At 46.6% G+C, this 27,223-nt stretch overlaps 2 protein-coding genes and 1 long non-coding RNA gene across 9 annotated transcripts in view; 1 reads left to right on the top strand and 2 right to left on the bottom strand.

The window, feature by feature from the left end:
• Positions 1-4,925, top strand: part of VWC2L (von Willebrand factor C domain containing 2 like) — a 46,684-nt gene extending 41,759 nt beyond the window's left edge. For 2 of the 4 annotated variants that reach the window (XM_053982333.1, XM_053982334.1), the window contains one exon: positions 2,848-4,925. In XM_053982333.1, the coding sequence (XP_053838308.1) occupies positions 2,848-2,996 (149 nt within the window). In that variant the 3' untranslated portion in view covers positions 2,997-4,925. The remainder of the gene's footprint in view (positions 1-2,847) is intronic. The other 2 variants (XR_008437868.1, XM_053982335.1) reach the window with 2 other exon arrangements.
• LOC128809907 (uncharacterized) lies at positions 676-9,616 on the bottom strand. Of its 2 annotated transcripts, none has more exons than XR_008437871.1 (4): positions 9,517-9,616; positions 8,448-8,542; positions 2,377-2,486; positions 676-1,007 (listed from the first exon to the last, which is right to left on the bottom strand). It is a non-coding gene; the product is annotated as an uncharacterized LOC128809907 (long non-coding RNA). The 2 variants fall into 2 exon arrangements; XR_008437870.1 differs by having other exon boundaries at positions 2,426-2,486.
• Positions 9,617-11,018: 1,402 nt separating this feature from the next.
• Positions 11,019-27,223, bottom strand: part of BARD1 (BRCA1 associated RING domain 1) — a 52,921-nt gene continuing 36,716 nt past the window's right edge. Inside the window, exons 10-14 of one of the 3 annotated variants that reach the window (XM_053983122.1) lie at positions 24,953-25,050; positions 24,045-24,247; positions 22,566-23,935; positions 21,833-21,965; positions 11,019-11,082 (exon numbers count right to left, since the gene is read on the bottom strand). In XM_053983122.1, the coding sequence (XP_053839097.1) occupies positions 23,923-23,935; positions 24,045-24,247; positions 24,953-25,050 (314 nt within the window). In that variant the 3' untranslated portion in view covers positions 11,019-11,082; positions 21,833-21,965; positions 22,566-23,922. Of the gene's footprint in view, positions 11,083-21,832; positions 21,966-22,565; positions 24,248-24,952; positions 25,051-27,223 lie in introns of all 3 variants that reach the window. The other 2 variants (XM_053983121.1, XM_053983123.1) reach the window with 2 other exon arrangements.

Below are 27,223 nucleotides of genomic sequence, written 5' to 3'. Positions count from 1 at the left end.
CTGCTTTCTGCTCCTCCCTGGGGCTTTAATGAGGGGTATTTACTGATTATTTTATTTCCCTATGGCCCCCTGGGGAAGCTCAGGAGGGAGAAGAGACCTGGGGCTGCTGGGAGAAGAAAGGGCATCCAAGGAATGGACAGAGAAGCCGGATGAAGGAAAAATAAGCTTTTGCCCAGTGGGCAGCACTCCATCAGCCAGTCCCAATGCCATTGCCCTTGGCTGACCATGATCCCTGCACCACTGAGGGGCCAGAGTCCCATGAGGGAGCTGTTGGGTCCCCAAAGCCTGTCTGAGAGGCAAAGCTGACTCACCTGTGAGTGAGCAGACCTGCTGGCTCCCTCACTGCCAGCCTCCCACCTGTTCCCAGCCCCCAGAGTGGGCTGGCAGTGCTGTAAATCCAGATGAAGCTGTGTCTGGAGACATGCGTGGGTGTCGAGGCAGCACTGGCCTCTCAAATGAGCTGCTTAACAGGCAGGGCAACAAGAGGGAAGATGATCTTCCCCTTGCCACCCTAATCTCCAGGGTAAACTTTTTTTGTTTATATTACAGTGAAAAGGAGTTTTTTTGCTGTGGGAGTGCAGGGCAGGCTGTTGAACAGAGGCTGCCCACCCTGGGCAACCCAGACATCAACAGGCAGTCAGAGCATCCCACTAAAATGCCATCCCAGGCATTTATTTCAACTTCAGATACAGCTACCTGCAGTTATTGGAATTTTCATGGCATTTGAACCCTGGCATTTAACAGCAGCAAATGACCTGACAGCGACACCCTCGCTGGGTCATAACACACCCCCACCCACCGGGCTCCAGGAAACAGGGAATTAAACCAGGGGTGAAGAACACAGGCAGTGGCACAACCAGCATAAGGACTCTGGGAAAGTGTGACAACTTCAGTGGGTTGCCAGAGACATACCACCGTTGGAATCACAGCCTTTCCGACTAGGATGGTGTCTTCAGACAGATGCCAGTTTGGGAAATCTTCAGCTCATGACTGCTTTAACCTCATGCCTGCAACGAAAAACACAGATACCATGTGTGCATATGTAAAGTTTGGCTGTTCTCTTCATGCTCTCAGCTGGTAGCTCCTGGCTTTAAAGTTCTTTGCAGTTTGCAATGGCTGAGGTTGGAGGGGCTCTTTGGAGCTTGTCCAGCTCAAGGCCCAGCTCACAGCAGCCTTAAAACATCCCAACTCACAGGGCTGCTCCAGTGCCAGCAGCCCTGTGTCACCTGTGCTCTGGCTCAGCACGTGCAGCGGAACCTTCTTGTTTGGAGTAAAAGCTGGCTTCTTCCTGGAATCCTGCTGGAATTCACATGCTGGCTCAGCCAAGAAGGAGGCAGCATGGAGCAGCACAGACCTCCCCAGAGCCACAGCCTGCCTTCCCAGGCCCTGCCCATGGAGAAGCAGCAGCCCTGGGGTACCCCAGGGCCCTGTCACCCCAAATTCTGTACAGGAGCCATCCAGGCATCTTTCTCCAGCCCTTCTGTCATGGCCTGATGAAGATGGATGTGAAACGTTGCTGTAGAGCCATGTTTGAAGGGGCCTTCAATGAAGGCAGAAGGGTGTTGAAACACAAATAACACTCAGGCACTCTGAATTATCTGGTCAAGCCCAGCCATGCAAGACTTGTGGCCTGCTCAACAGAGGGTCCTGAGGAGCACCTTACTGAAGTCAGGGCACTCATAAATAGCTCTCTGAGACTATAAAACATGGGACCCTGGCACTGGGCTGGCTACAGCTCAGCCTCTTTCCAGCCTCAAAAGGGACCCTGTTTCCCTTTCCCAGCCTTAAGCCTAAGACTTAAGGAACAACTTGCCTGTAACTCCATGTCTGTACACGCTCTCACCTTTGGAATGCACCTCATGCACTGGAGGCATAGATTAAAACTGGTGGCCAGTCAAGGGGTGACATTTCTGAGCAGCACTCTGGCCACAAAACACTTTTCAAATGTCTTTATGCTTCTCTGATGCCACCAATGTGACTGCCTTGAATTTTTTTTTTTGGTGTGCTGCTGGCTCTGACATTAATTCCTGGCACTAAGTGGTGAAGTAGTAAGAGGGGAAGAAGAGAGAGCTTGCAAAGGAACAATGGGCAGTGGATATTTGTGGGGCTTTTATGAGGAGGAGGAAAGGGCTTTAAGATTCCTTCCTGGAATTCTGTGACTGGGAAATAAGGTCCTTGCTGACTTGCTGCTCAGCTTTTATATTGTGTAATAAAGAAGCCAAAAAAAAAAAAAATACCCAAAGCAATAATAAGCAGATTAAAGGAATTACCCTTGAGGAGAATAACCAAGATTTTATCAGAAAGCTAATTTGAGAGGTGATGCAAGAAATAATTTTTGGTTAATAGCTCCAAGCTGGTGGAGGTCCTTGGGGTTACCTGGTGTTGGAGCATTGGCTGTGGTCCCTGCAGCTCCCTACAGGCTTACCAGGCTGAAGCAGTGAAGGCTGGGCTGTGTCTTCATGCTTGTCCTCATGGTCTTGTCTATCCTGCAGCCAAAATTAAAGGCAAAAGAGGTACAAAATTAGTGGCCAGCCAAGTGCAAAAAGCTGACTGCCAATGCCATTTGTTCTAGGGGCTGGATGCAGAAGCAGAGAGGAGTTTCAAGGCCTTTTTTTTCCCCTTTAGTGCCTGAAGGCAATCAAAAAATGAGAAGGGATTGCTGTGGGTCCAAGGCTGGGTACTGAGCAAGGTGGGAGTATTGCTGCAGATATCAGCAGTGGCGGTGGCATGGCCAGAGCACAGCAAGGGGCTGGCACTGGGTCCCTGCCTGTCCCAGGCTTAGGGCAGAGTGCTGCCCCCAATCCAAACACAGAGTAATTATCCTGTTTCCCCCGTGTGTTTCCACAGGTCCCAACTGCTTTGCGGGCACCACGATAATTCCCGCGGGCATCGAGGTGAAGGTGGACGACTGCAACATCTGCCACTGCCACAACGGGGACTGGTGGAAGCCGGCGCAGTGCTCCAAGCGCGAGTGCCAGGGCAAGCAGGCTCTGTAGCAGCCCCCTGGCCAACAACCCGCTCACGGTGATGGTGGTGATGGCGATGATGAAGGAACGGCCTCGATGCTGCCCACGTGTCCGACCTCCTGCCAGCTGCAGCAGGGTCCCCAGCAATGCCACGCGAGCAGAGATCGGTACCTGCGGGGAAGGGTGTCCCCGTGCCCCCTGCAGCTCCTGTCCCGCTGTGCACACTCTGTTCCCGGTGTCCAGGCGTCTGCTCTGCTGTGGGAGCCACCGGTGCTCGGCAGGGACGCGCTGCTCGGACCGGGGCAGGACAGCAGGAAAACAGCCCGTGCACGGTCCTGGCCTGGCGATGCCTCCGAGGCACCGATGGATTCACTGCTCTCACTTTCTACGGTGTGGATCGTGGGGTTTTTCACAGTTATTTATTTGAAGGTTTTTTGCTATTGTGATTTTTTTCTTTTTTTTTAAAGTCTCTTCCTAAGCTGGGATCATCGGGACAATACAGCTAAGAGTGGAGCAATAGATGCAGCATTTTTATTGTGTCTGTAAGCGCAGGTGGCACTAAGGACAGGAGAGAGGTAGAAATTACAAGGGATGGGGCAGGGGGGTTAAAGAAAAAACCCAAGTGGATTGTAACCTGCAGCAGGACTGAGGTAGATGCACAGGTATAGACCGGACAGCCACGACACAAAGCTGTATCTGTGTTACACTTTCTCCACTGAGTGGGGACAATAAAGTTGAAGACACCTACACAGTCAATGTGACCTTGATGGGAGCAGAGCCCACAGCAGCTGCGTAGCCAGGCTGGGGCAGCCAAACAGAAGGTGCTCCATGAAAGCAACATCTTACCTGGCTTGTTTGTGTATGATTCCTGGCTGGGCCATCAGTGGTGGAGCAGAGGGAAGAGGGCCCCACCTGTCCTGGTTCCTGGGCTGAGCACTTGCTCATCTGCCTTGTCCCATCCCGAGGCTGCTCTCTCTGGAGCCAAGGGCAGTGTTTCATTGCCTTCAGGGACAGCAGATCACAATTAAAATATGGGATCACCCCACTCTGGAGGTTTCCAGGAATGTCCCATGGCTGTGGCAGCACTAAACTGGCTCAGCTGGCAGGTAAGACCCTTTGCTACAGTGGGAGGGAGCTGCCCTGGCTCTCCCTGGGAGCATCCACACTGCCAGGGATAAGGCAAGCCATGGTGCAGCAGGGCTGGGCTGGGCTCCTGTGAGGGCTGTCTCTCGAAAGCAGCTGCTTTCTGTGCCTGCCTGCCAGGAGCAGAGGTCCCCAGCAGCCAAGGGTCCCCATCAGGCTTTCCAGCACTGGTACCTCCTGCTTTCTCAGGCTGCAGCTTCCAGGCGATACTGTGAAAGAAAAGCCACCAATGTCATGTCCCTGCCTGCCTGGCCAGGCGAGCACAGGGGCCTTTCCCATCTCTGTCCACGCTTGGTTCCCTGCTTTTTGGTCAATGCCATGGGGGTGGTGGTGCTTGTTTTGTTCAGAGTTCAGGCTCCTGTCCAGCACCTGCTCTCAACAGTGACGGCAGCAAATCCTCCCCACGGCATCTTCACCGAAGCAGATCAGCACATCAGGCTCAGTTTATACACACTAATGCCTTTATACTTTCATTTCTTCCCCATTTTGGTGTTTTCCTGGAGGGCAGGGGTGGGAGGAGCACTTAGCACAGCAACTGCTGTCCTGTGGCTGAGCATTGGCTCCCTGCAGGCCGAGCTGGTACCATTCAAGACATCATCGCCACATTTCTTTGTAAGCTGTTGCCTGTCAATGACTATCCAGTTTCAAAACCTTCAAATAGTGTGCCTGAAACTAGTGAGAAAAAAAAAAAAACCTACTGTACAAATGGGAGGGAGGGGTCCTAGAAACAATATTTGATGTGCAAAAGATTATATTATTAAAAAATTATTTTGTTAAATATAAAGTGTGTGAACCAGCAAAAAAACCCCAAAATTATATATTTGTGGTGTATTTTACTCTGCTGATCATCAGCCCCTCAAGCTCCCAATTCCCCATCTCATCCCTTGCCCCAGTTCCTGTCTCTTCACAGTGTTGGTGAGTGCAGCTGGGGTGGGAAGAGCAGGTGAGGAGCCTGGAAATAGCCATGAGAATCCCATGGATGGGATGCATTGCTCAGGGAGTGTCTCAGCAGTAACTCACTAAACCAGTTTTGTTTTGCCAAACCAGGATTCCCATTTCTGGAGCTGCCATGGACCAACACGGCTCCCAGGCTCTCACTTTAACCTCCATCTGCTTTTTTAATTACTTTTACTGCTGCCATTTTATATTTGATGCCATTCCATGAACATGGAAATTTGCTTTCAGTTCACAAACTCCTTTTGGTACCTCCAGATGCATCATTATTTACACTGATTAGTAGTTACTCTAATTAATTACAGCTTAATTACTGTAGTTAATGTTTGTACAGTGCTTAGAACAAGTACAGCACTATACGTGCCACATATTATTATTTTCTTCGTTATTAATTAAGCACCATCTCCATTCCATGCTGTGCTACTTCATTATTTCCCAAGGAGTCACAGTAGCGCCCTTATTCCCACCCAGGAGTACTTTTCTCCCAGCTGCCAGTGGGATGCTGAAGTGCTGGATTGGCATGGAAAGAGCAGGGGGATTGCTAAGGAACATGGGAGTGCTCAGGATTTGGCCCTTCACTCTTCCACAACACTGTGGGAAAAAAAAAATGGGAAGAAGAGGCAGATGGAGGAGGACCCCTTGACCCCAAGGACCCCACACAGGGAGCTGGAGCATGCTGTGGGTCACAGGAGGGAAAGCCCTGCAGACCCCATCGTGGATGTGTCTGCAAGGTCTCTGTGGCTCAGACTGTAGAAGGGAAACTGCTGGATTCCCCCCAGTCCAGCAGTGTCAGACACAGTCCCACTGAGGGATCCCACAGCTCTCCCCAGGCACCAGGGCATCAGTGGGACAAGGTCTGGGACCACAGGGAGAAGTGAAGGGACTCATCATTTTCTAGGAATTCTTCCCCTGTTTATGTGGAAGAGTTGCCAGTCACAGGTGGGCAGTGTCTCCACAGCACTGGGGGTGCCAGTAACCCCAAAAATCATAGCCACCACTCTGCTTCCCATCAGCCTCTCTCAGGCCAGGGTGGAACCAGAACTGAATTCCCATCAGGCACTCTCCAAATACACTGCAGAATGTCATCTTCATCCCAATCTCCTTTCTTTTTTTTTTTTTTTTTTTTGTAATGTTGTAGTTCATTTCTTTCTTTAATTAATCACAACTCTGGGCCAGCCAGACCCATTAACTACTCTTCTCATTTAGACCTTTCAGAGATGCAGTTGCAGATGCAATTTAATTTGTTGACCCGTGATCGATAGCAATTAATACCATCTCTTTAATCTTGTTGAAAGGTTCATCTTGGGCTTCCAGAGGCTGCCAGCTGAAGGGAAAGGTGTCTGGTACATATGTTATCAGATGGGAGAGCACAACCTCCTCCGTGGGCACCATCCTCCCCATGCCCCCAGGCTGACACTCTTGAAAATACATCAGGTATTTGTGGGAGATGGAGGAGAGGAGGTGGATAGAGGTGAGGGAAGATGCTGAGGGGTAAAGAAGGGCAGAGGGCTTGGTAGGGCAGAAAGCAGGGGAAGGTGGAGTTGATGGGTAGGAAAAATGAGGGGAAACAGAAATGGTACAGCCTAGCAGATGTTGCTAGAAAAGGGAGCCAAAAGGACTTGAACTGGAGCAAAAGAGCAGGTCAGAGAGTGGACAGCTCAGAGGCAACACCTTCAGCAGGAGTAACAGTTAATTTTGCAGAAGAAACAGACCCAGAGTCAGAAAAAGTGCTTCCTCTTAGGGTTCTTACATCCCAGCCTTGCTGATGTGATGCCATTTTTGCCCCCCAAATGTAGCAGCTGTGTACAGTTCCCTCCTCCTTCTCCTAGCAGTGGGAAAGCCCATCCCAGGAGCATCACCTTTCCCTGTCCTCATTAATATGCCATTAGTCAAGATTGTTTTATAATTACAGAATTATTTCCTGCACACCCCAGGGGGAATGACTCAGCTCCGGAGCACAGCAGGGCAATGTCTTTCTTCCCCAGGAAGCTGCAAAGCGTGCTCCAAACCAGGCTGAGCCTGGGAAAATCCCCAACTTCGGGTACTCTCCATCCTACCAGAGCTCCTGAGGCAGCAGCACACAGTGGCTTCAGTGGCACACGGTGAGCTGAGTGCCCTGGTGACCATGCCCTGGATACAGATCCACTGCAGCAACCCCTGTCCAGCCACAGCTCTGCCAGAGGTAAAAGCAAAGAGCAAATCCTGGGATTCCAGCACTGCAAGAGCAATAATGTGTTTCTCTTTGGTGGTTGTTAAAGGGGAAAGAGGGCCCATGTGGATACAGGGCAAATGAATGCCCTTTACACAGCAAAAGGACATGGGTTTGCAACAGAAAGTCAATAGAGAAAATGAAAAATTTATCAAGAATCCACCTTCCTTGTGGTGTGGAAGCTCAGCTTTTAAAACACAGGGGATGGAAGGCATGGAAAGGAACTGCCTATATTTATATATTTAGGAGCATAGAACGGTTTGGGTTGGAACCTTTCAAGGGTCATCTAATACACCATATGGATTTATTTGTATTTGCAGATAGATTACTTTTTTTTTTTTTTTTTTTTAAGAGAAAGTATCTTTTTACCATGACTAAGTCCAGTACTTAAAAGAGCTCTGCTCTCAGAAGATGCCAGTTCATGCCCTCACTCAGCCACACACGGACAAAGGGATAATTATGCACTAGGAAATTGGAAGGAAAGACAGAACCCAACACAAAAGCTAAGCCAGGCTTCTTTGGGATGGCACGGAATGAGAAGGTGCCCCTGCCACCCCTGCCAGCACTGACTGGTCTCAGCCCTGGGGGCAGGTGATGGTTGCACCCATGTGCAGAGATGGCCTCATCTTTTGGGCAGACTGCTGGGTCTTATCCATGGATGCTCAAGACAGACAGAGCCTCTCCTTTCTCAGGAGTTCATGTCCTCATGTGCAATGACACGTGACTGTGCTGGCTCCCCTGGAGCCACTATTTCATAGAATCAGGGAATGGTGTGGGTTGGAAGGGACCTGAGAAATCATTCCCATCCCACCCCCTGCTATGGGCAGGGACACCTCCCGCTCTCCCAGGTTGCTCCAAGCCCCATCCCACCTGGCCTTGGGCACTTCCAGAGATCCAGGGGCAGCCACAGCTTCTCTGGGCACCCTGTGCCACAGCCTCCCCACCCTCACAGAGAAGAGATATCTGCATTTAATTAATTAATTAGTTCAATTAGTTATCTGCATCCCTCTGAGCTGGGAGCTGATATTCTCCTGGCACTGGGCTTCCCACAAGGGAAGGCAAGGGTGTGGCTATGGTAGCACCAAGTGATGCTCTCTGACAGTTTCAGGGCATCCTTCCCAAAGCAGCCTTCCCAATCCTCAGCTCGTGGAGCAGCACTGGAGCTGGACCTGTACCTGACTTTTTCTGCACATCACCCCATGCTGGTGGCCCAAGCAGCCAGGTGAAAGGAGCCTTTCTGATGTTGGCATCAGACACAGGAGATGGTGATCTGGGGAAAGGAGGAGAGAGGCAGAGCAACTGTGAGCTATTAGACTTGTTTCACTGGGACAAAGCAGGGTTTCAGTAATAATTAATGCCACTATTAAAGATCCTCATTTAGACTGTAAGGCATCTAGCACTGGGAAGGACACAGTGAAGGTACTTTTGGTCATTAAACACACACAATGTTCCATGCTGCTTGTCTTGACAGTGATAACCCATGAAAGCTTGAAGAGAAACCACCAGCCCATTCTCCCTCCCAGCTTGCACAGCAATTATCCTGTTACCCATATGGATTGTCTCTTCAGGGATTCCAGTGGTGCCTTGGCTGTGTGTTTGGAGAAACAGCCAAATCCAAGCCTACAGAGTTTGGGAAAAAAATCTTGTGAATCTGGAAGGCAAAACTCCAAGGAAGCAGGTGAAAAACGGGCTCACCAGGCTTTAAATTGCCCTTCCAAACAATGTGTGATGATCACAGACTCACAGAATAGTTTGGGTTGGAAGAGACCTTTAAAGTCCATCTAATCCAACCCCCTGCAATGAGCAGGGACACCTTCCATTAGCCCAAGTTGCTCACAGCTCCATCCAACCTGGCCTTGAATGTTTCCAGGGATGGGGCAGCCACCACATCCGGGCAGCCTGTGCCAGGGCCTGACCACCCTCACTGCAAAAATCATCTTCCTTATATCCAGTATAAACTGACCCTCCTTCAGTGTAAAACCATCACCCCTTGTGCAACAGGGTGAGATGATGACTGGACACTGCAGACAGGAACATCCCACCAGGCTCTGTCTTTCGCAGCCTCAGGTCCTACCCTGGAGGACTTTGGCTGCAATAAAGCCAGGGTGAGGAGTTCAGCGTGCTGAAAAGTGTGGCCTGGAGTGTTTGCACCATCCCCAACACTGCCACCAAGATCTTGGCTAATAAACATCAGTTTGGTTTAAGAGACAGGGAGCGATGGTCATTGCTCTTTTCATTACTTACCTGACTTGGTGGATGCACCCTCTGCCTTGCCCAAACAGTTTTCTGGACTTCCTAGGGCCCGACTCTCTTCCTACAATTTGGCTGTGTTTGCCTTTTTCTCTTTTTTTTTTCTTTTTTTTTTTTCAAAGGACAAAAGCTTTGGGAAAGGGAAGAGATAAAAATGTGAGGAACTTGCTCTCCTGCAAATAATCCACTCCCATACACGCTGAAAGGCTCGTTTTGCAGTCCATTAAGCTCAAGTTAATGCAGGTAGAGCATGTCTGGCATCGAGAGGATGGTAAAGGTTTTGGGGTTTAATTTTCCTCAGATGGAAAATCCTATACATTCCTGGCTGGTGTTGGCACTTCTGCAGCACAGCAAACAGGCCCCGCAGGAAGCATGAGGCCAAGGTTAAAGCACTTCTAAGTCAAGATACTGCGATACCCAAAGAAGCAATTTCCCATTGTATTGCGAATCTTCTCACACTTTATTGGCACGAACGGAAGCTGCGAGCCAAAGGGGTGTGTGGGGACCCATTGGAGCTGCAGATGGCTTTAAATTTCCCTTAACTTCCCTGGATCCAAGGTTATCCTCCCGCTGGCCGCGGGCCTGCGCACTTGGGCTAATTGCATTTCCAAACAAACAGCACTGCCCCTCCCTGCCCCGCCAGCGTGCAGGGAAAGCAAATGGAGACGTGCCTGGATAATAAAGTGTGTGTCTCTTATCCTGCTGTGAAGCTCCATGGGATATTTAAGCCCTCCTAAAAGACATCCTGAATCCCACTGCTTTTCTCAGCAGCGTGAAAAACATTAAATGGAAGGAGGTGCAGGTGCCTCAGGCAAGGGAGCAGGAGGCACTTAGGGAAAGACAATCCTTAAAATCATGGCACAAGTGCCACGAGACCATGGGGGTCCCTGCCTGCTCCTCTTGGGTGCTTCTGAGAAGATCCAAGGCTGGTCTCCATCCAGCTGGAGCATGGGGACCAAATCACCATTTGCAATCCCACCTCTCTGCATCCTTCTGGATTTGAGGAAGTGGATCACAAACCAAAGCCATCATTTCCTAGCTCAAAACTCCCCCAGTGTTTGTATGCTACCCATGAGTATGATGCCTTCTGGCAGAAATACAGGAATTTTCTTCTGTGAAATCATGTTCAGAGCAGAAATAAGAAATTCCCAGATAGGAGACAAGATCCTGCAGGTTAGGTCAGAGTAGAAATAAAAGTTTAGGTGGATGAACACCTGAATTCCTGACCACTGAAGCATCCTCTGAAGGAGGTACCCCAGCAAGGGAAGTGTCACTATCCAGGCTTGGCCTGTTGCACCTCTAACCTTGAGCAGGGCACAGAGAGGCTTTGAGAAATCCACACACATCCACCACAGACTTGTTCTGTCATTTTGTCAGGCACGCTCTCCAAGTAGTGTTACACAACCATGGCATTTGACCTTAAATTTGAGACTAAAAACACTCTTTTGAGAATAGAAACACCTGTAGAACATAGCACATAGCAAAGATTCTGCTACCTCCATGTGCAGAGGCCACAAGTGCTGGAGGAACTTTTGCTTGAAGCCAAAGCCTTTCTGTTACCTACGAAAAGAGAAACCAAGCAGGTTAGAAATGTGAAAAAAAAAGAAACATGAAAACAACTGAGCCACATTCCCTTCAAACAAACAGAAATTTGGACCATCTCCTGGAGAAGATGCAGGGGTAAAAACTAGCCTCATGAGAAGATGCTACATCCAGCACCAAAAGGAGCAGGAATCTCTCCCCATTCCCAAGACACGATCTTAAAAGCTCCATTCCCCACAGGAAATTATTCCCATGGCAAGAGGCCACTCCATCGGATTTTCTCATATCTATTTGGTGATAAATGTATCTTAATCCATGGCATGGTAATCTGCCTCACTTCTCAAACCCTGGAAACCTGTGCCTTTTACAGGCAGGAGTGACTTTAGTACTTTTTCCAGGTGTTACTTGGATGCACTGAGTAATACCAAAGTGACAAAGGCTGGAAATGCAGTATCGGGATAGGTCACACAAAAACCAGGAAAATTTAGTGACATTAAATTAGTGCACAGACTCAAATTCCTAAAGAGCAGCAGCTGACATAAAAGTGATGCAACTAGCAATGCAACCTATTATGAGTTTTATTCTTGCTATTTTTTATTAACCAATTTTTCAGCCTTGCCCTGCTGTGGAAATGCCACACGATAAAGGGCGGAGGGCTTGCTCACCTGCAAACAAGAGCTTTGTGGCCTGGCCTGAAATAGATCATTTGCAATGACAACAAGTGCTATTAATAAAGTTGGGGGCTAAGAAATTGCAGGGAGCTGTGTTTCATATCACTGCAAGAGAGCTAACTTTGGGGAGGAAAATGAAATGTTAACCAAAAAGCCATTTCCAAGAGAAATAGTCCCTCTGTACATCATCAAACTAATAAAAGTTACATGCAGTCATGTAACAGAAGGAAATTCTTCCTTCTCCTGGTCACAAATCATTTTAACCCCATTTCTTCGTGTTCTCAGGCTCAGAACACAATTGCAGGCTTCTGTCAGCTTTGTTGGTGAATTTATGCAGCTCTTTACTGCTCACCTATTTCTCATCTCGGTCTTTTTCATTAGTGAATCACAGAAGCATTAATTAACTTTTAAGAGGCAGATAGCAGGTTTGCTTTTTCTTCTGTGGATCACTGAATCAAAGGTGGGCTTGAGTTGTTCAGTTATAAGTGGAAATCCAGAAATGGAGAACAGCTACAATTCCAGGTTGTGCTTTATCCAGCAGGAAACATTTAAATATAAAATTTTACTTGAAAAGACGGGACCTAAAGAAGCATCCATTTCCAGAATAGGCCCAGCCTTTACCAGCTCTCCTGCAGATGCTTTACAAGCTAATTTTTTGTTGAAAATAGAACCTACTGCAGTGACTGAAGAGGAACACAGCACTTTGGAAAACCTGACTGAAGGGATCAGGTTGCTGGCAGTCTTGGCAGTAAATGGAAAGGAAAATCTGGAGATGGGGCTGCTCTTTGGTCTTGGTGATTGAGGAGTGGAAGAGCTCTGGTGTTGTCAGCCATGGTCCTGCACAGCTTCAGAAATGGAATGGCCTGGCTTGGACCTTAAAGCCCATCTCATTCCACCCCCTGCCATGGGCAGGGACACCTTCCACTATCCCACATTGCTCCAAACCCCGTCCAACCTGGCCAGGAACACTTCCAGGGATGGGGCAGCCACAGCTTCTCTGGGCAACCTGGAGGTGCCAGGGCCTCACCAAAGAATTTCTTCCTGACTCTAATCTAAACCTGCCCTCTGACAGTTTGAAGCCATCACTCCTTGTCCTATCACCTGTTGCCAGTAAATGGCTTGCGCAGAAAGAGTGGGAATGTTCAGGGTGAACAGCTGTATCTTATGGGTTCATATAAAAATTCCATTCATTATTATTGCAACAATAAACAGTGTAGGCTCAGCACTTCTGAAAGGTTTGTGGTGTTTCCAAGACTGACATCCTGAACTGAGATGGAGGAAACCAAAGCAGCTGAAGTACTTTGATGTGATACACTCGAGGGCTCAGGCATGGGCTGGAGCCTGGGTGCCACAGGATCCTGACCTTGATGCCAGCCACCAGGATGTCAGAAAATGCACAATAACAGAACCACAGAACCATTTTGGTTGGAAAGGGTCTCTGAGACCATCCAATTCAACCTGTGACCGATCCCTAGAAACAGTGGAGAGCTCCTTCAGGTGGAACAGACCTCTGCCTTCTCACCAGGCAAACCCTTTGATGGGCCCTGCTGAGGCACAAATCACTGTGTGTGTGCCACCTTTTAAATGAAATGTTACTGCAGTCACCGATCTCAAGTGTCCCCTGAAGGCACACAGTTTGATATTTATAATCACTTAATAAACACATGAGAAATGGCACAGTACAGCCCTACATAATCTCTGTGCAATGATCCTTGGTGACAAAGTTTAAGTGACCAAATCCTTTTCCAGGTCTAATGATATTTTGCTCTAGTAAGCCAGTGATATATCTCATATGGCAAAAATAAAGCACTCATGCATAAAATTAATACAGTAAGCTCTAAAGTCATAAAGCTTTCAGTCTGTGATATATGAGATGAGAAAATGACCCACATGTAATTCAAGTTCTCCCAGCACCTTATTCCCAACAGGGTGTAGGGTCACCTGGGCATTGCAAGATCAATCCAGGCTGTTCCAGAAGTATATGAGTTGTTAACCAACCAGTTCAGGGACCCATCTGGGGCATGTGCATAAAATGCCCTGAGAGGACACAGGTGGCAGGTTCTCCTCATGGAGGTCAGATGTTTCTGTTCTTTCCAAACCTGCATGAGAAAACTTCCAGCAAATTGCTTCCATCCATTTTGTTCCCCTCATTCCTTTCAGAAGGGCTCATGATGTGACAAAAGGCATTTAGTCCAAGTCTACCTGCTCAACTAGCTAGGCCTCTTCTAGGCAAACTTCCCAATCAAACAGCAGAAACACAATTCCCACACTGGCCTCCAATAAAATTGGGAACAATCTCCTAGAAGTCATCAAAAAACAGGACAGCAACATGCACAAGCAGCCTATGCCACACACTGCTCCCAGAAACACAACCTTATTTTGCACTCCTGTGGAAACACAAACCAGCTCTCCCAGGGTAGTGGCAGACTGGCTGCTGGTTGTCTCTGAGGGGCTGGACCACAATTCTGGGCTTGTGTGCTCTGGCAGACTCCCCCTTCACAAATTGCACAGCCCTCCAGGAGCTCCTGCAGGATTCTGGTCTTCTGTCCTAGTGGGAACTGCTGTCCAGGGAAACTTCCCCAGTCACCTTGAGAAAGTGAGGAACCATGCAGAAAGTGAGAGCAGGGGAGGAGAATCACCCAGCAGTGCCATGAGTCTGCAGCACGAGGGAGGGCTGCCAAAATGCATTGCAACTGCAAAACCTGTTCCATGCAGCACCTGGGGCTCAGCAGAGCAGGGCACACAGGTGCAAACACAAAACCCTCCATAAAGAGATCAAAGAATCATCATAGAATTGTCTGGGTTGAAAGGGACCTTAAAGACTATCTTGTTCCACCCCCTGCCATGGGCAGGGACACCTTCCCCTACCCCAGGTTGCTCCAAGCCTCATGGAACCTGGCCTTGGACACTTCCAGGGATGGGGAATCCACAGCTCTCTGGGCAGCATAATTACACTCAGTAGTGACAAATATTGCAAATACCTCTGTACAGGTACGTTGCACACCTGATTGCAGTAACTCAGCCCTCTGTAAAAACACAGACACTGCTCACTCTGACTGTGGGTGCAGCAGGGATCCTACACAAGGACATGCTTAGATTCCATCATTCTGCAATCCAGCCCATGTTTCAGCCAGAAAAAATAATTATCCTTTGCATGTGAGACGATCAAAGTGATTAAAAAAAATCAAACTCCAGCTCCTCAATCAGGAACACTGCCAAGCTATTGAATCAATAAGTTGTTAGATACTTGAAGTATGGGATCATGTGAAAGCTATCAAATGATTTCTTTGTTAATAAACTGCTACAGTAATTACCATTAGAATAGGAATGGAAAGATATGGATCAGAAATGGAACACTGTGAATGGTTTCTCATTAAGTGAAATTAAAGCCCGTGGGAATTTTTTTCTTTTCTTTTGGCCATCATTCTGCTGTGTTTGAACTCGCACACCCAGATCTGCTCATGCCCCCTGCTTTGTATGTCCCCATTTCACCTAAAAATCTTCATGTCCCTGAGCCTTCAGTAGAGATATTCTTTTTTTTGTCTACCTCCTCTCCCCCAGTGGCAATGGGAGACAGGGAATAGGGGCTGCAGTCAGTGCATCACAGGCTGTCGCTGCCACTCCTTCCTGTGGGGGCTTCCAGCAGCTTCTCCTGCTCCCAAAACCTTGCTTTGCAAACCCAAAACACAGAGACAGGAGGCCACCACCCAAATTACTGACTTTCAAAGGTCTAATGTGCTAAAACATAAGGTTTCAGTTAAAGAATGTGGCATGCTCCTCAAATCATAAACACATCAGGAGGCAAACAAATAGCCAGCCCTCCCTCTTGCCACTTGAGATCATTAGAGTAATAGACTTTTTTCACTGAAACAGCTTGACCTTGTCTAAAATGCAGGTCAGAGAATGCAGTGAGATACTCACAGGGTTCAGCTTCACTCTAATTAGTGGGACAGAAATTGTCATGCTGGCTTCAGGGGGAGGAAGGAGAAAACCACTTGCTGCAGCTGGAGAACAGTCCGGCTGTCAAAGCCAGCTCAGCTGCCCACACAACCATCCCAACTTCCCTGACATCCCTCCTCCTTTACCCTGCCCATAGCTGAGAGACCACGCAGAAGATGCCAAGCAAGTAATCCTGTGCAGGTCTCCAAAACCCCCAACTCTTTTTAAGAGGAAGAGAAAGGTTGTGGAGGCTTGAAAACACCTGAAAGGTATCATTCAACATCCACAAATGCCACTTTACCTGCAGTGCTTAGACAGGACAATATTAATAGCCCCACAGTTCTGCACTTACAGAATTTCAAGTGCTTCCAGACCCTTTCCAGACCCAATGTATTTAATGAAACTGGTTGTCTTCTACTAGCACATAAAGAAGGGGAGGAAAAGGACTAATGGATGTACATTAACCTTTTGGTACTAGATTTCCTGATACTAGCTGCTAATGCAAAATGCATTACAGGGAAACACCTGGGAAGCAGAGTGTGGAACTGCTCTGATGCAGGGAAAAAGGCTAAAATTCTGGAGTGGGCACAGCAGGGACCCATGCAAAGGTGGTTACAAGTTCAAGATGATCAAAGAGAGCTCTCCAATCTGCTTTGGGCAGAGAAATCCTGCAAAATAGGCTCTGGGGAGGTGAGGATTCAGAAAGTGAGCTTTGCAGCTGCCCCTTTAGCAGGAGAATTTTGTTGCTCATCCCAAGAGCAGAGCTTTGAAGCCCCTGTATAAAACCTCTTCCATTGCCACATGAATGCTGATGGGCAGTGTAACATGAGCTCCTTCCCAAGTTCTTGTGCTGGTCTGGGAAGCACCAAAACAATTCTTTCCCTCCTCCAGCAGGTACAAAATTATCTTTAATATCATCTCTTTGAAGATGAAAGAAATATCAGGAGCAGCCTGGACAGAGAGTGAAGAAGGAACAGAAGAGGTGAAAGTGACCATGGCAAGGAAGAGACAGAACAGCCTCTAATGCCTTTATTTGAGGTTTTTTTCACTTTCTGTGTTTTCTGCTTTGGAATTGTAAGACTTAAGCGCTTTTCTTTCAGTGACGTGAAGAGAAAGGGGAAAGAATGAGACCAGAAGTGAATATACAATACACAAAGACAGCTGAAATACTTACATTAAGGTGCACTAATTATGTGTGGGACTATGCAGCACATCCCCAGGCCTGGTGAGAGCCTCTCTCCCTGCTGCACTCAGGTGTGTTTACCTACCACGGTCAAATATTACTGCTCATGCCTGTACTGCCAGTGCCACCCCCAATTTAACAGCTCACTGTGGTGCCATCCAGAGACTGGTCCAGAGCCTGTACTGCCTTGCCTGGCCTTCAGGAATTGTGGCTCCTTCCACCTTGTGCAACAACCACAGCAGCTCAACCATAGCAGGAGCTGCTGCATCTGATCACTCACTCATTTATGTGTGAATTTGGGAGCTTCTACTGCATTTTGCATTCAAAGCCTGTCTTTCAGTCCAAACCCTGCTAAAGTACCTGACTGCACGCTCTCAAAACCAAGGGAAAAACACGAGACTGTGTCCAAATCTGGTCCTGATGGATAGCTGACTGCAGCTGAGCTCACTGTGCCCATCCTTTCTGCACCCAGATTCCCTGCATACTAATAAGGCTTTGTGCTCAAACACATGGGCCCTGTAAGGAGGAAATAAAAGCAAGGTTATGGGCTTTTCCTTGGATTTGATAAATGTAGATGGAATGCAACAAGACCAAATCAAATCCTGACCCTTTTCTCCCCACCACTTTCTCTGCCTGTTGGTGAGAATCTCCTCAGGGGCCACAGAGATTGGTAAAAGCCTGAGTGTCCCACGCTGGGCCAGGGTGCAGGGTAGGCACAAACACCCAGCCAGCTCCTTGGGCAACTCTGGTGTCCTGCTGATGGCTGGGACACCACATCTGTAGCTTCCAAGACCCAAGCCTAGGTAGGGACAGGCTACTTCTGAGCCTCAGACACTGCAGCAGGTGCTAATTCTGTATAGGCAGTTCCACCATCTCTCCTTACTGAGTCAATGTTGCTTTCATCAAGCACTCTAAGAGGCCACTAAAAGACATCACAGGAAAACCCCCAAATGTTTATTCCCAGCCCTTCCCAGATGTTTTTACCACACCTTGTGCAACAGGTACACAGCAAGCAAAGAACCAGAGGCCAGAAACCTTGTACTGTGAGTGGACTGAGCTGAGGAGAACATCTGCCTCCAGTTTTGCAGTTAAACAAAACTGTGACTTTAATTTAATAAAAGCCTACAACCACAGATAAAATTGTTCAAGCTTGGCTGGGTTTAAAACCAGAACCTGGCACCTCTTCAGAAGCACGTTAGTGAGCTTAGGGTAGAAAATCTTCTCATTCTGACAGACACAGCTGCTGGGACTCAACTGCTGAGAGCAGGAATGAAGCATTGCATCGGGCACGGGCTCCAGAAGCAAAGCACACGGGGGTCAGGGGCAGTATTTGCATCAATAACAATATTGTTTGTAAGAGGGCTTTAAAAAAGATGCATGCTACTAAGAGTAGCTGGTTTGAATCCAGCCATGCCAGTGACCCTGGCTTTACACAGCCAACCTGAGGGCACATGAAGGAGTTCAACCCCGAGCACAGCCTGGCTCCTTTGCCCTCTCCCAATCCTACCACCGCCTGCTCTCCTAAAACAAGCCTGGGGGGCACAGCCAGGCAGAGCATATGGCATTCCCTTGCTGCACAAGGGAAGAAAAAGATCCAATACTGCAGACTTATTGAATTAAACATTATTGTGGCTAATGCAATCAATAAAGCATTGATTGCATTATCCATATTAATATTTAATTCAATTAAAAGGCTCACAATTTTTTTAAATGTTCCTTCTGATCCTTTATGCTGCAGAATTAAATTTTGCTAGGCCATGAATTCCAGCTAGACCCAAACTATAGCTGATCTGGGTTTCTCCTGGCACCAGCTGTTCAAAGCTGACACTTCCAGCAGAGCAGGAAAAACCACTTCCCTGGTCAGGCTGCCAGCAGCACCCAGCACAAACCCTGCAGAGACTGGTACCCCCTCAGGGCATTGGGAAGCACACAGCAGTGTATGGCAATCCAAAAACCTCAGTTCAGAGGCCGTCCTATTGCAACTGAGCCCCCAGAAGAGGCAGCCCCCCACCAAAAAGTCTGGCTCTTCTGAGAATTAGCAGTTCACTAAACTAGCAGGAAATTAACCCAGCCCCACACTAGCTGAAGAAATAAGTACATTTTATCAGTTCAGCAAGCTGAGCAAGACAACGAGCTTAGCTGCTGCTTCACATTCAGTTTTTTAATCCCTATTTTAACCCTGTTGTCACTGTGCACCTGTTTTGCTGCGGGGCTTGAGAAGGGGAGCCCCGGCCTGGTGTAGCCCCCGTGGCAGCACTGCTCTGCTGGCAGAACCACTCCTGCTGCAGTGACTGTCACTGAGCAGGCACAGCCCCGACGGCAGCTCAGAACTCTAAAGCTGTGCTGAGCAGGGAAGGAGCCTCCCCGCCTCTGGAACACCCTCGGATATTCAGATGCAGGGCAGGCACTGTAAGGCAGCCGAGGGCGGTGCTGCTCCGTAACTCCTCGCAGCCGTGGAGCCCCGCTGGAGCCAGACATCCCGGCCCCTGCTGCACGACAAGCCCTGGGGAGCAGCCTCCCCGCGGCCCTCGGCAGCTGAGAGCAGGGAATGCCAGCGGGGTCTCACACACGCAGCGGGAGCTGACGGCTCTCTGCTACTTCATCAGCCCAGCCCTCCTGCCGGGAATTTAATTGAAGAGCACAAAGTGCATCTTCTCCATAGGAAAAAAAAGGAAAAAAAATAAATAAAGGTGGGGAGGCTTCCTCCCCTTCTCCCGTCTGATTACACACAAAATGTTCTTCTGCTTTTAAGGGCAATTTAACACTAGTTAAACTACCATTAATTTAAATCAAACAAGTCTGAAAAGATAGAACATGCTGCACTGCTATTAAAAACAACTGAATCTTCATTTGTTCTACTGAGACACTGCTGCCCATTTCCAAGCCAGTACTATCCAGCTGTCCAAAGACCTCTTGCTGTACTTTTTAAGCTGGTATTTAAGCCTGCTTTGTTGGCTCTTTAAATACAAAGCAGTACCCTTAGATATCAAAGATTCAAACCTTTCCATCAAACTGCTTATGGGAGTAAAGGAGAAAAAGGACATGGGGCCAAATGGATTAATGTGACACCACATCTGCCCCATTTCCAGGTGATCTTCCAGCACTGAAGTACAAAATAGCTAAGGAGGAAAAAGGAAAAGTTTTTTTCTACTGTTTCACAGACTTGTTGTCAACAAGATACCAAGATGCTGCTACCCAGACTTTGCTGGCAGCTCAGCCAATGGACAGGACAAGCCAGGCCAAAACTGCTCCTGCACAGCAGCTCTGTCAGCACTGCAGGGCAGGCAGTGAGGAGCTGATGCTTGCTTTCCCTTGCCACCCTGGCAGCAAAGCTAGCCTTCAGGAGTTGGAAGCAGCACAGCAAGCACAGGCAGGGGCACCAGATGATCCCTGTGTTTATACACTTCCCCCAAATAACCCACACCAACATGCAGTTTTACACCAGGCCACAGCTTCCATGCAGACAGCTTTGTCCTGAGCAGAATGCAGAAATTTCATCTGCCAAGATGCAGTTCTCCTGGAAGACTACCACACAAAATAACTGCCCCAGAGCAAGCTTGGTCTTAAGACACTAGAACTGTGGAGGAAATAGAACCAGCTTCAATCCCCTGCCTAGAATTATTCCCTTCCTTGAACTAATTCCCTTCAGTCACTCCTCCAGTGAGCCTTGCCCAGGCTGATCAGGGCATGACCATGTTGGGTCAGGTTCAACCCCAGCTCACAGCCTGGGACAGAGCAGAAGAAAGGGGCTTTATCCCCCTAAAGGCTCTGTAGGTGCCAGCTGGGTGAAGCACTTGCTGACATCTTTTTTACCAGAGATATATCTTTGGACACTCCCATGCTTGTTTTCATTACAAGAGGGCTGTGAAAAACAGAGCCACAGCACCTCCAAGGTAAGCCATTTCTGATTTGAGAGGAAAAGCAGCTACTGCTGTTTGGTTCTACTTGGTTGCCTGTTGTTTCCCTGAACCATTTGCAGAAATATTGAAACATCTCTCAAAAAGATTTCACAGTATTTACGAAAAATGTTATCTTCTGTTAACTATTTGGGGTGTTGAACTGATGTTGTCACTGAACCCCAGATGCTGCTATTGAAGGTGCTATCAGGGATCCCAGATCTACTAATTAATTAAGAGAAACAGATAATTTTCAAGAAAGTATGCTTGAAAATCATTAACTGAGGAAGAACCCCTTCCCTGTGAGGACAGGGAGGCCCTGGCACAGGTTGTCCAGAGAAGCTGTGGCTGCCCCTGGATCTCTGGAAGTGTTCAAAGCCAGCCTGGACACTGGGGCTTGGAGCAGCCTGGGATAGTGGAAGGTGTCCCTGCCCATGGCAGGGGCTGGGATGAGATGAGCTCTGGGGTCCCTTCCAGCCCAAGCCATTCTGTGATGCACAGTATTTTTGATCAAGGTCAATAAAAATATCTACAATCCTGAATGCAAGTCTTGAACTTCTATCTCTCCACGTGAGGTAATGACCACTAGATGATCTTTAAGGTCCCTTCCAACCCATTCTTTATTTCTATGAAATACCCCATTCATGAGTGCACATTAAGTATATGCAGGTTAGCAGGAGAACACTAATATAAATTCATGTTACAGCTGAAGTTCTTCATTAACCTTTAATATAGATCTTCTTTGATAAACTCATCTACTCACTGTTTCTGACTAAGCCAGGCTACTATGGCCATCAGGATCCCAAGTCTCTCACACTTCCTGAAATACCTTTCCCATTTTCAGCCTGCCTCTTAGTACTTTCATTTAGGGTACCCTGGGTTTTAGACTAGAAGATACAGTGAGAAATGATCCCTACACACTCCTTACTTTGCTTCAGGAGTTTAGAACCTTAATTTCAGGAGCCAAAAACCATCCAATGGGATTGATCTATGCTTACTACAAGGCTCTTTTATCAAGTGCTGTCCCTCTGTTTTCAACAATGAGAAAGAGCAAATTAAGCAGGGTCTGTGTCACTGACCTTCAAGTTTTGTATACTTGCAGTGCTTCAGTAGTGTTTGGCACCTACTGTAGCTCTGGCATCAAAGTCTACTGTGAGGCTCTTCAAGGCTACCTGTACATAAGCTGATCACACTCTGAATTCCTGCAGAGACCTGAAGCAGATGGGCCAGAGTTAATCTTGGGTAAGGGTCTCTCCTCAGTGTGATATGGAGAGATTCTTAATGTGGCTGGAGAGAAACACTGCTTGATAACACAACTGTATTCAAGGGAACAAGGCCAAGGTTCAGAGCATGGCTTAAAAAACCCCAAAATGTTCATGGCAGTTTTCTGAGTTTATTTGCATCTGCCAAAAAACAACAGCTCTTAAAATCTGTACAAGTGCTGCCTCCTCTTTAGAACATGGAGCAGGATTACTGATGGGTCAAATTTCTGCCCTGATACAGGGCAGAAAAGCTCGGTTCTTAAGAATTTTGCAGAGATTCACTGCTACTTTTGCAAAGAACACTGCATTAGGTATATTGATGTGCTATGACTGTTAAGACAAATGCCCAAGCCCACATAGTATTGACTGGGTACCTCATTCTCTGCCAGTGTTCATCTGCACAAAACCCCAAACCACATTAATCCCATGGGCTGTTCCATTTATTAATGAGCCCTGCTTTCAGTGAACAGCAATGACTCAGTCTAGCATAAGTGATAAGATTAAGATACTCCAACTACTCAAATCTAGCAGATGCTATTGAAAACTCTACCTGTTCTACCTGCTGAGAATCCTTCTAAGGGTTCTACAGGGCACAGGACCTTCAGCAGCAATGGTTACAGAGAACAGCTTTCCTCCTCTGCAAAAGCAGCTCTTGGTGTGACACACCATCTTCACAGCTGTACTGAGCTCACAGAAAAGTGCTTGCATTTACCTGTTGAGATATGTATGGGATATGCACTTATTCTGCAGCCAAGCTCATGCAACAGATTCTCCAAACTTACTGCACACAAAAAAGTTTCATTATTACAAACAATACAAAAACAAACACACAAAACTTGTGTACTAGCCCACAACCATCATTCTTATTGTGTACTATTCCAAGACACCATTTCTCAATTGCAAATTCACAAGCTAAGATAGAAAACATTACATAAGAGCATGTAAGAGGGCATAAGATCCTGACAATAACTTATGAGCCATTATGAGAAATATTGTAACAAATATGAAATAATCAAACATTGATCCAGGGTAGCCAGCTGTTTAGGTACAATGGTGTAAAGTGAAGCAATTCTTTTGTGATCACTGTTTTTTTTTTTTTTCTTTAAAGTAGCCATGAGAGCAACCATCCAAATATACAAAAATATTTACTATAATAATTAAATAAGGATCTCAATGCTTAAAAATCTTCAGAAAATAGAACTGAATTCTAGTTAAATGTTTACAAGCATGAATGAGGACAGAGGTGAGTAAAGCATGAATCTTTTTACAAATAAGTAAATTTTAGACCAAGATATTTAAATACAGTGTTCTCAAAAGTGTCTGCTTCCAGATGAATTCAAGTCATTAATTCAACTCTGATTTCCACAAGACTTATCCCATGCCAACAATTTCCAGCAAAATTCACTTGTAAGAAGTTATAATAAATGTCACCGGACATGTCTGCACAGGTTCAAATGCATTGCGTTCTTTTTTTTTAAAAAAATACAATTTCTGGCCTGGGAAATCTTGATAATTACAGCAGATCCTTATCAACAGATGTTAAACACAACATAAATGGGGTCATGCTCAATTGCCTACAAAGGGCTGGTTCAAATCAAGAAAGCAAAAGGTTTCATTTTGCAAAGTCCCAGTTACAAAATGTCAGTGATTATTTATTAAGCATTTATTAAGTCCAATGCAAAAATAAAGCATATTAAATAAGCTAAGGCACATTTTTCAATCCTTTCCTCCATTGTATGTTCATTTATTCCATCAGTCACCTTAGTAACTCACTTAAATGCTCAAAGCTCTCCTGAATCCAAAACAGAAATCACAGCTTCAGAGCAGCTTGTCAGAGCATCCCAGCTGCCCAAGATTCAGCCCATTTTAAAGCCTTGCTCTCAGGATGCTTCTATTTGATATTCACTTCACAGGCAGGAGCTGAAATGACATCACACAGTCTATGAGCCAGCTGGAGGGGGCCATCCACACCTTGCTCTGCCGGATTTTCTCCGGCTGGAACTTGGAAGCCACGTCATAGATGACGTACTGAGTGCAGAGCCTCTGGTCAGAGGTGGGCTCTGCGTGGTAGGACACCGTGTTGATGGTCTGTGTCACATCACTGTCTGGTTTGGGCTGCCTAACCAGGACCTGGCCGCCTGCTGCTTTCACCAACTCCAGCAGGTCACTCTTCTGGTGCTGTTTGAAAGGACCCAAAAAATAGAAGTAGCATCCATCAAACAACTTAGGCAGCTGCGTGGAAGAAACAAGAAACAAGCATTAATACAGGATTTCACAGCTGAACAGAGAGGGAAAAAGTGGAAAGGAAAAATCGGAGCATACAAAACCCCTACAATTTACAACCACCACTGGAAAGCAGAACAGCAACTTAACATGCAAGGTTCTCAGGGTGAGTGTGCAACCAAGAAAAACTTGTTTATGTGGTAAATTCTTGCTTCTGTTTAAATACTTTCCAGCACAGCAGCGTTTGAACTATGAGTTAGGAGTATTTACAGCTACTGTTACGATGCAGTTAATAAATTCTCCAGTGTAATCCAGCAAATAACCAGGAATGAACCCAGTTAAATGTAAAAACGGCCCTAAATGGAAACAAATAGTAATAAAACCATTTCTCTTATAGAAATAGTTTCTCATAGAACTATGTTTTAAAGCTGAGCAGAGAAGGCCAAAGCACATCACTTCCTGTCCCACCAGGTGTGGTACTACAGATTGCAATACAGTGTTCCCCTCACAAGGTTACAGCAACATCTCCACTAACAGAGAAAAATGACAGCTTTATGCGTGTTCACAGCTCTTTAGATCACCTTGCATATAATCAAATTTTCTGTACAAGACCACATTAAAATTTTACATCTCCTGCACCTCTGCGTGTGGCAAAGGGCAGAGCTGCCCAGCCCCAGCTCATTAATCCAGGCTGTGTGGAGCACTAAAACCCACCAGCTGCTCCCGGTTGAGCCGCCCTCGCCGTGGGCCACCTTGGACTTCGTACTTCTCTTCTTGTTCTCGAGCTGAGCTCTGCAGACAGGCTTGCACCCCTAGTAAAACCACAGTAAGGGAGGTAAAAATTAGGCTTTAAGAGAGGCCTGCATGTCATTTTAGGGACTAAGGAGTTGTGCTAAGATAAAATTATTACAATGCAAGACATTACATTCCCACAGCACCAAAGCTTGGTGTGCTTTAGCAATTTGCTTTTAAAACCCAAAAAAATTTACAACAGTGCCTGAAGATGCAAGTGAGATGGTGAGAAGTAAATATTGCACTAAAATCAGTGCTATAAACACCAGGAATTATTAGCTCTTCCTCTTACCCTCTAAAGGTCAAGCACTTAATGTCAAATGTCAAGCTGCTGATCACTGGAAGCTCAAAGCCAGTGTGTGGAGCCAACACGGCAGTTATGAAATGGACACAATTGCCTGATAAAGAGCAATTACAAGGCAAGCACAAAGCTGCTTCTGAGCAGCTACAGCCTCAAATAACAAATCAGATGGGATTTCAAGGTCTCCAGGATCAGCACGAACTGGAGATTTATGCTGGGGTTTAACAGTGACATTCGTTTCTGTTAGCACTGCTGCATAATGAGATTGTCTTTTAGAGTCAACATGTTTTTACCTTGTTTTAAGGCCAGTTATTTTTTCCAATGGAGAAAGCAATGATGGTAATGCATTGCTAACGTCCATAAAATGTACTGCCTGACCTCACTCCGGGGAGAGGAATTGCTGTGGTCACCCATTCAAGGATGGAACATTTTGCCTGCATGTACATTGCAGCCATTAATAAGAATTACCCAGGAAAAAGTTTGCAAAGCTGATTTTGCAAAGGGTTCTACGAGGATTTACGATGTGGCTGAGGCTGTAACTTTTATAGCACCTCACTCCTTCCACCGTGTTTCTAATTCGGGCAACTTCTCTGCACCGGGAAAACAGGAAACCCACAGTATATAAAAACTATAAAAACTGAACCAAATCAAAAGAGAACTGTGCAGGTTTGACCCTAAAAACGAAGAAAGCCCAAGGCTGTGAAGAGAAATACCACTGACAAAGGCACTTGGATGCTGTGGCAGTAAGTAGCCAATGGATAGGAATATCTAATCTGAAGAGATCTTGAAAGAAACTCGCAGTAATTCGCTGTCAGTTCATACAAACTCACAAAATGCAATGGGAACTCACATTTTAGGTAGTAGAAGGCCTTCAATGTGCTTACATCAGAAAAGAAAAACCCCTACAGAAAATTACAACTGGCTGAATGCTGCAGCAAATATCTCCCTCCTTGTACAAGGATCAGATTGATTATTTGCACTTGTTCATTCCTTCAAGGAAAATTAACGTGAACTAGAAGGGCAAACCTAGTCATGGATTTTCCAGAAAGGCAACTTACATATTCATTATTGATAACAGCAATGAATACTGATAACTTAATTTCAGTACTCATAACTCAGAAATAAATCTAAAAGCTATTTCACATTTTATTTATTTATTTTAAATCACCACAATTCAACAAGACTTCTTGTATCAATGTGCCTCTAACTTACACTGCTGTTCCTTCCCTCCAAGGAAATACAGATATTAATGGGTGCCACTTACCATAAAGGAAGAAGTCTCATCTAATCTTAACAATGGAACTGTCCATTCATTAAGAGCATGTTTTATTTCAATCCACCATCAAAAGCTCGATTTCAAGGACCCTCACTACAGAGATGAGGTTTTTATACAATAAGTACATCACAAATTGAGCATCCAGTGCCAGCATCAGTAAATGAAGCAAATGCAATACAAAAGTAATAAAAGACTGAATGAATACAAAAGACTACAATGTCTTTTTGAACTGCTGCTTGCCTGGAAAACAACAAATGAAGTAAAGGAAGTGACTAATGTCAGAGGAGTGTTGCTGTCACAGAATCCAAAATCAGTGAGGTCTGTCTTGCGTGCACACGTCAGTCCATTTCACACTGCCAGCTCCTCCGAGGAGCTGAAAGCCTCAGAGTTCCATGTCACATGTAATTACAATCCTCCAAGAGGGCCACAAGACAGACTCTTCCACCTGTATCCTGTTCTCCCTGTGCCCACAAGAACCCCAAGGCAGACATCTGTTTCCTGGAGAAACTGGAAACATGCTAACAGCCAAGTGTCTGCATGATCAGCATTCTCAGTAACTTCAACTTTTCTTTCCCAGCTAGAAAACAGGCAAGATCTGTGTCTCAACAGGTTAGTG

Source organism: Vidua macroura, chromosome 7 (genome assembly GCF_024509145.1).
Source record: "Vidua macroura isolate BioBank_ID:100142 chromosome 7, ASM2450914v1, whole genome shotgun sequence".
In the NCBI taxonomy this organism is placed as follows: Eukaryota; Metazoa; Chordata; class Aves; order Passeriformes; family Viduidae; genus Vidua; species Vidua macroura.
Note: the sequence above shows the minus strand (reverse complement) of the source record. Positions and strands in the feature narration are given on the sequence as shown.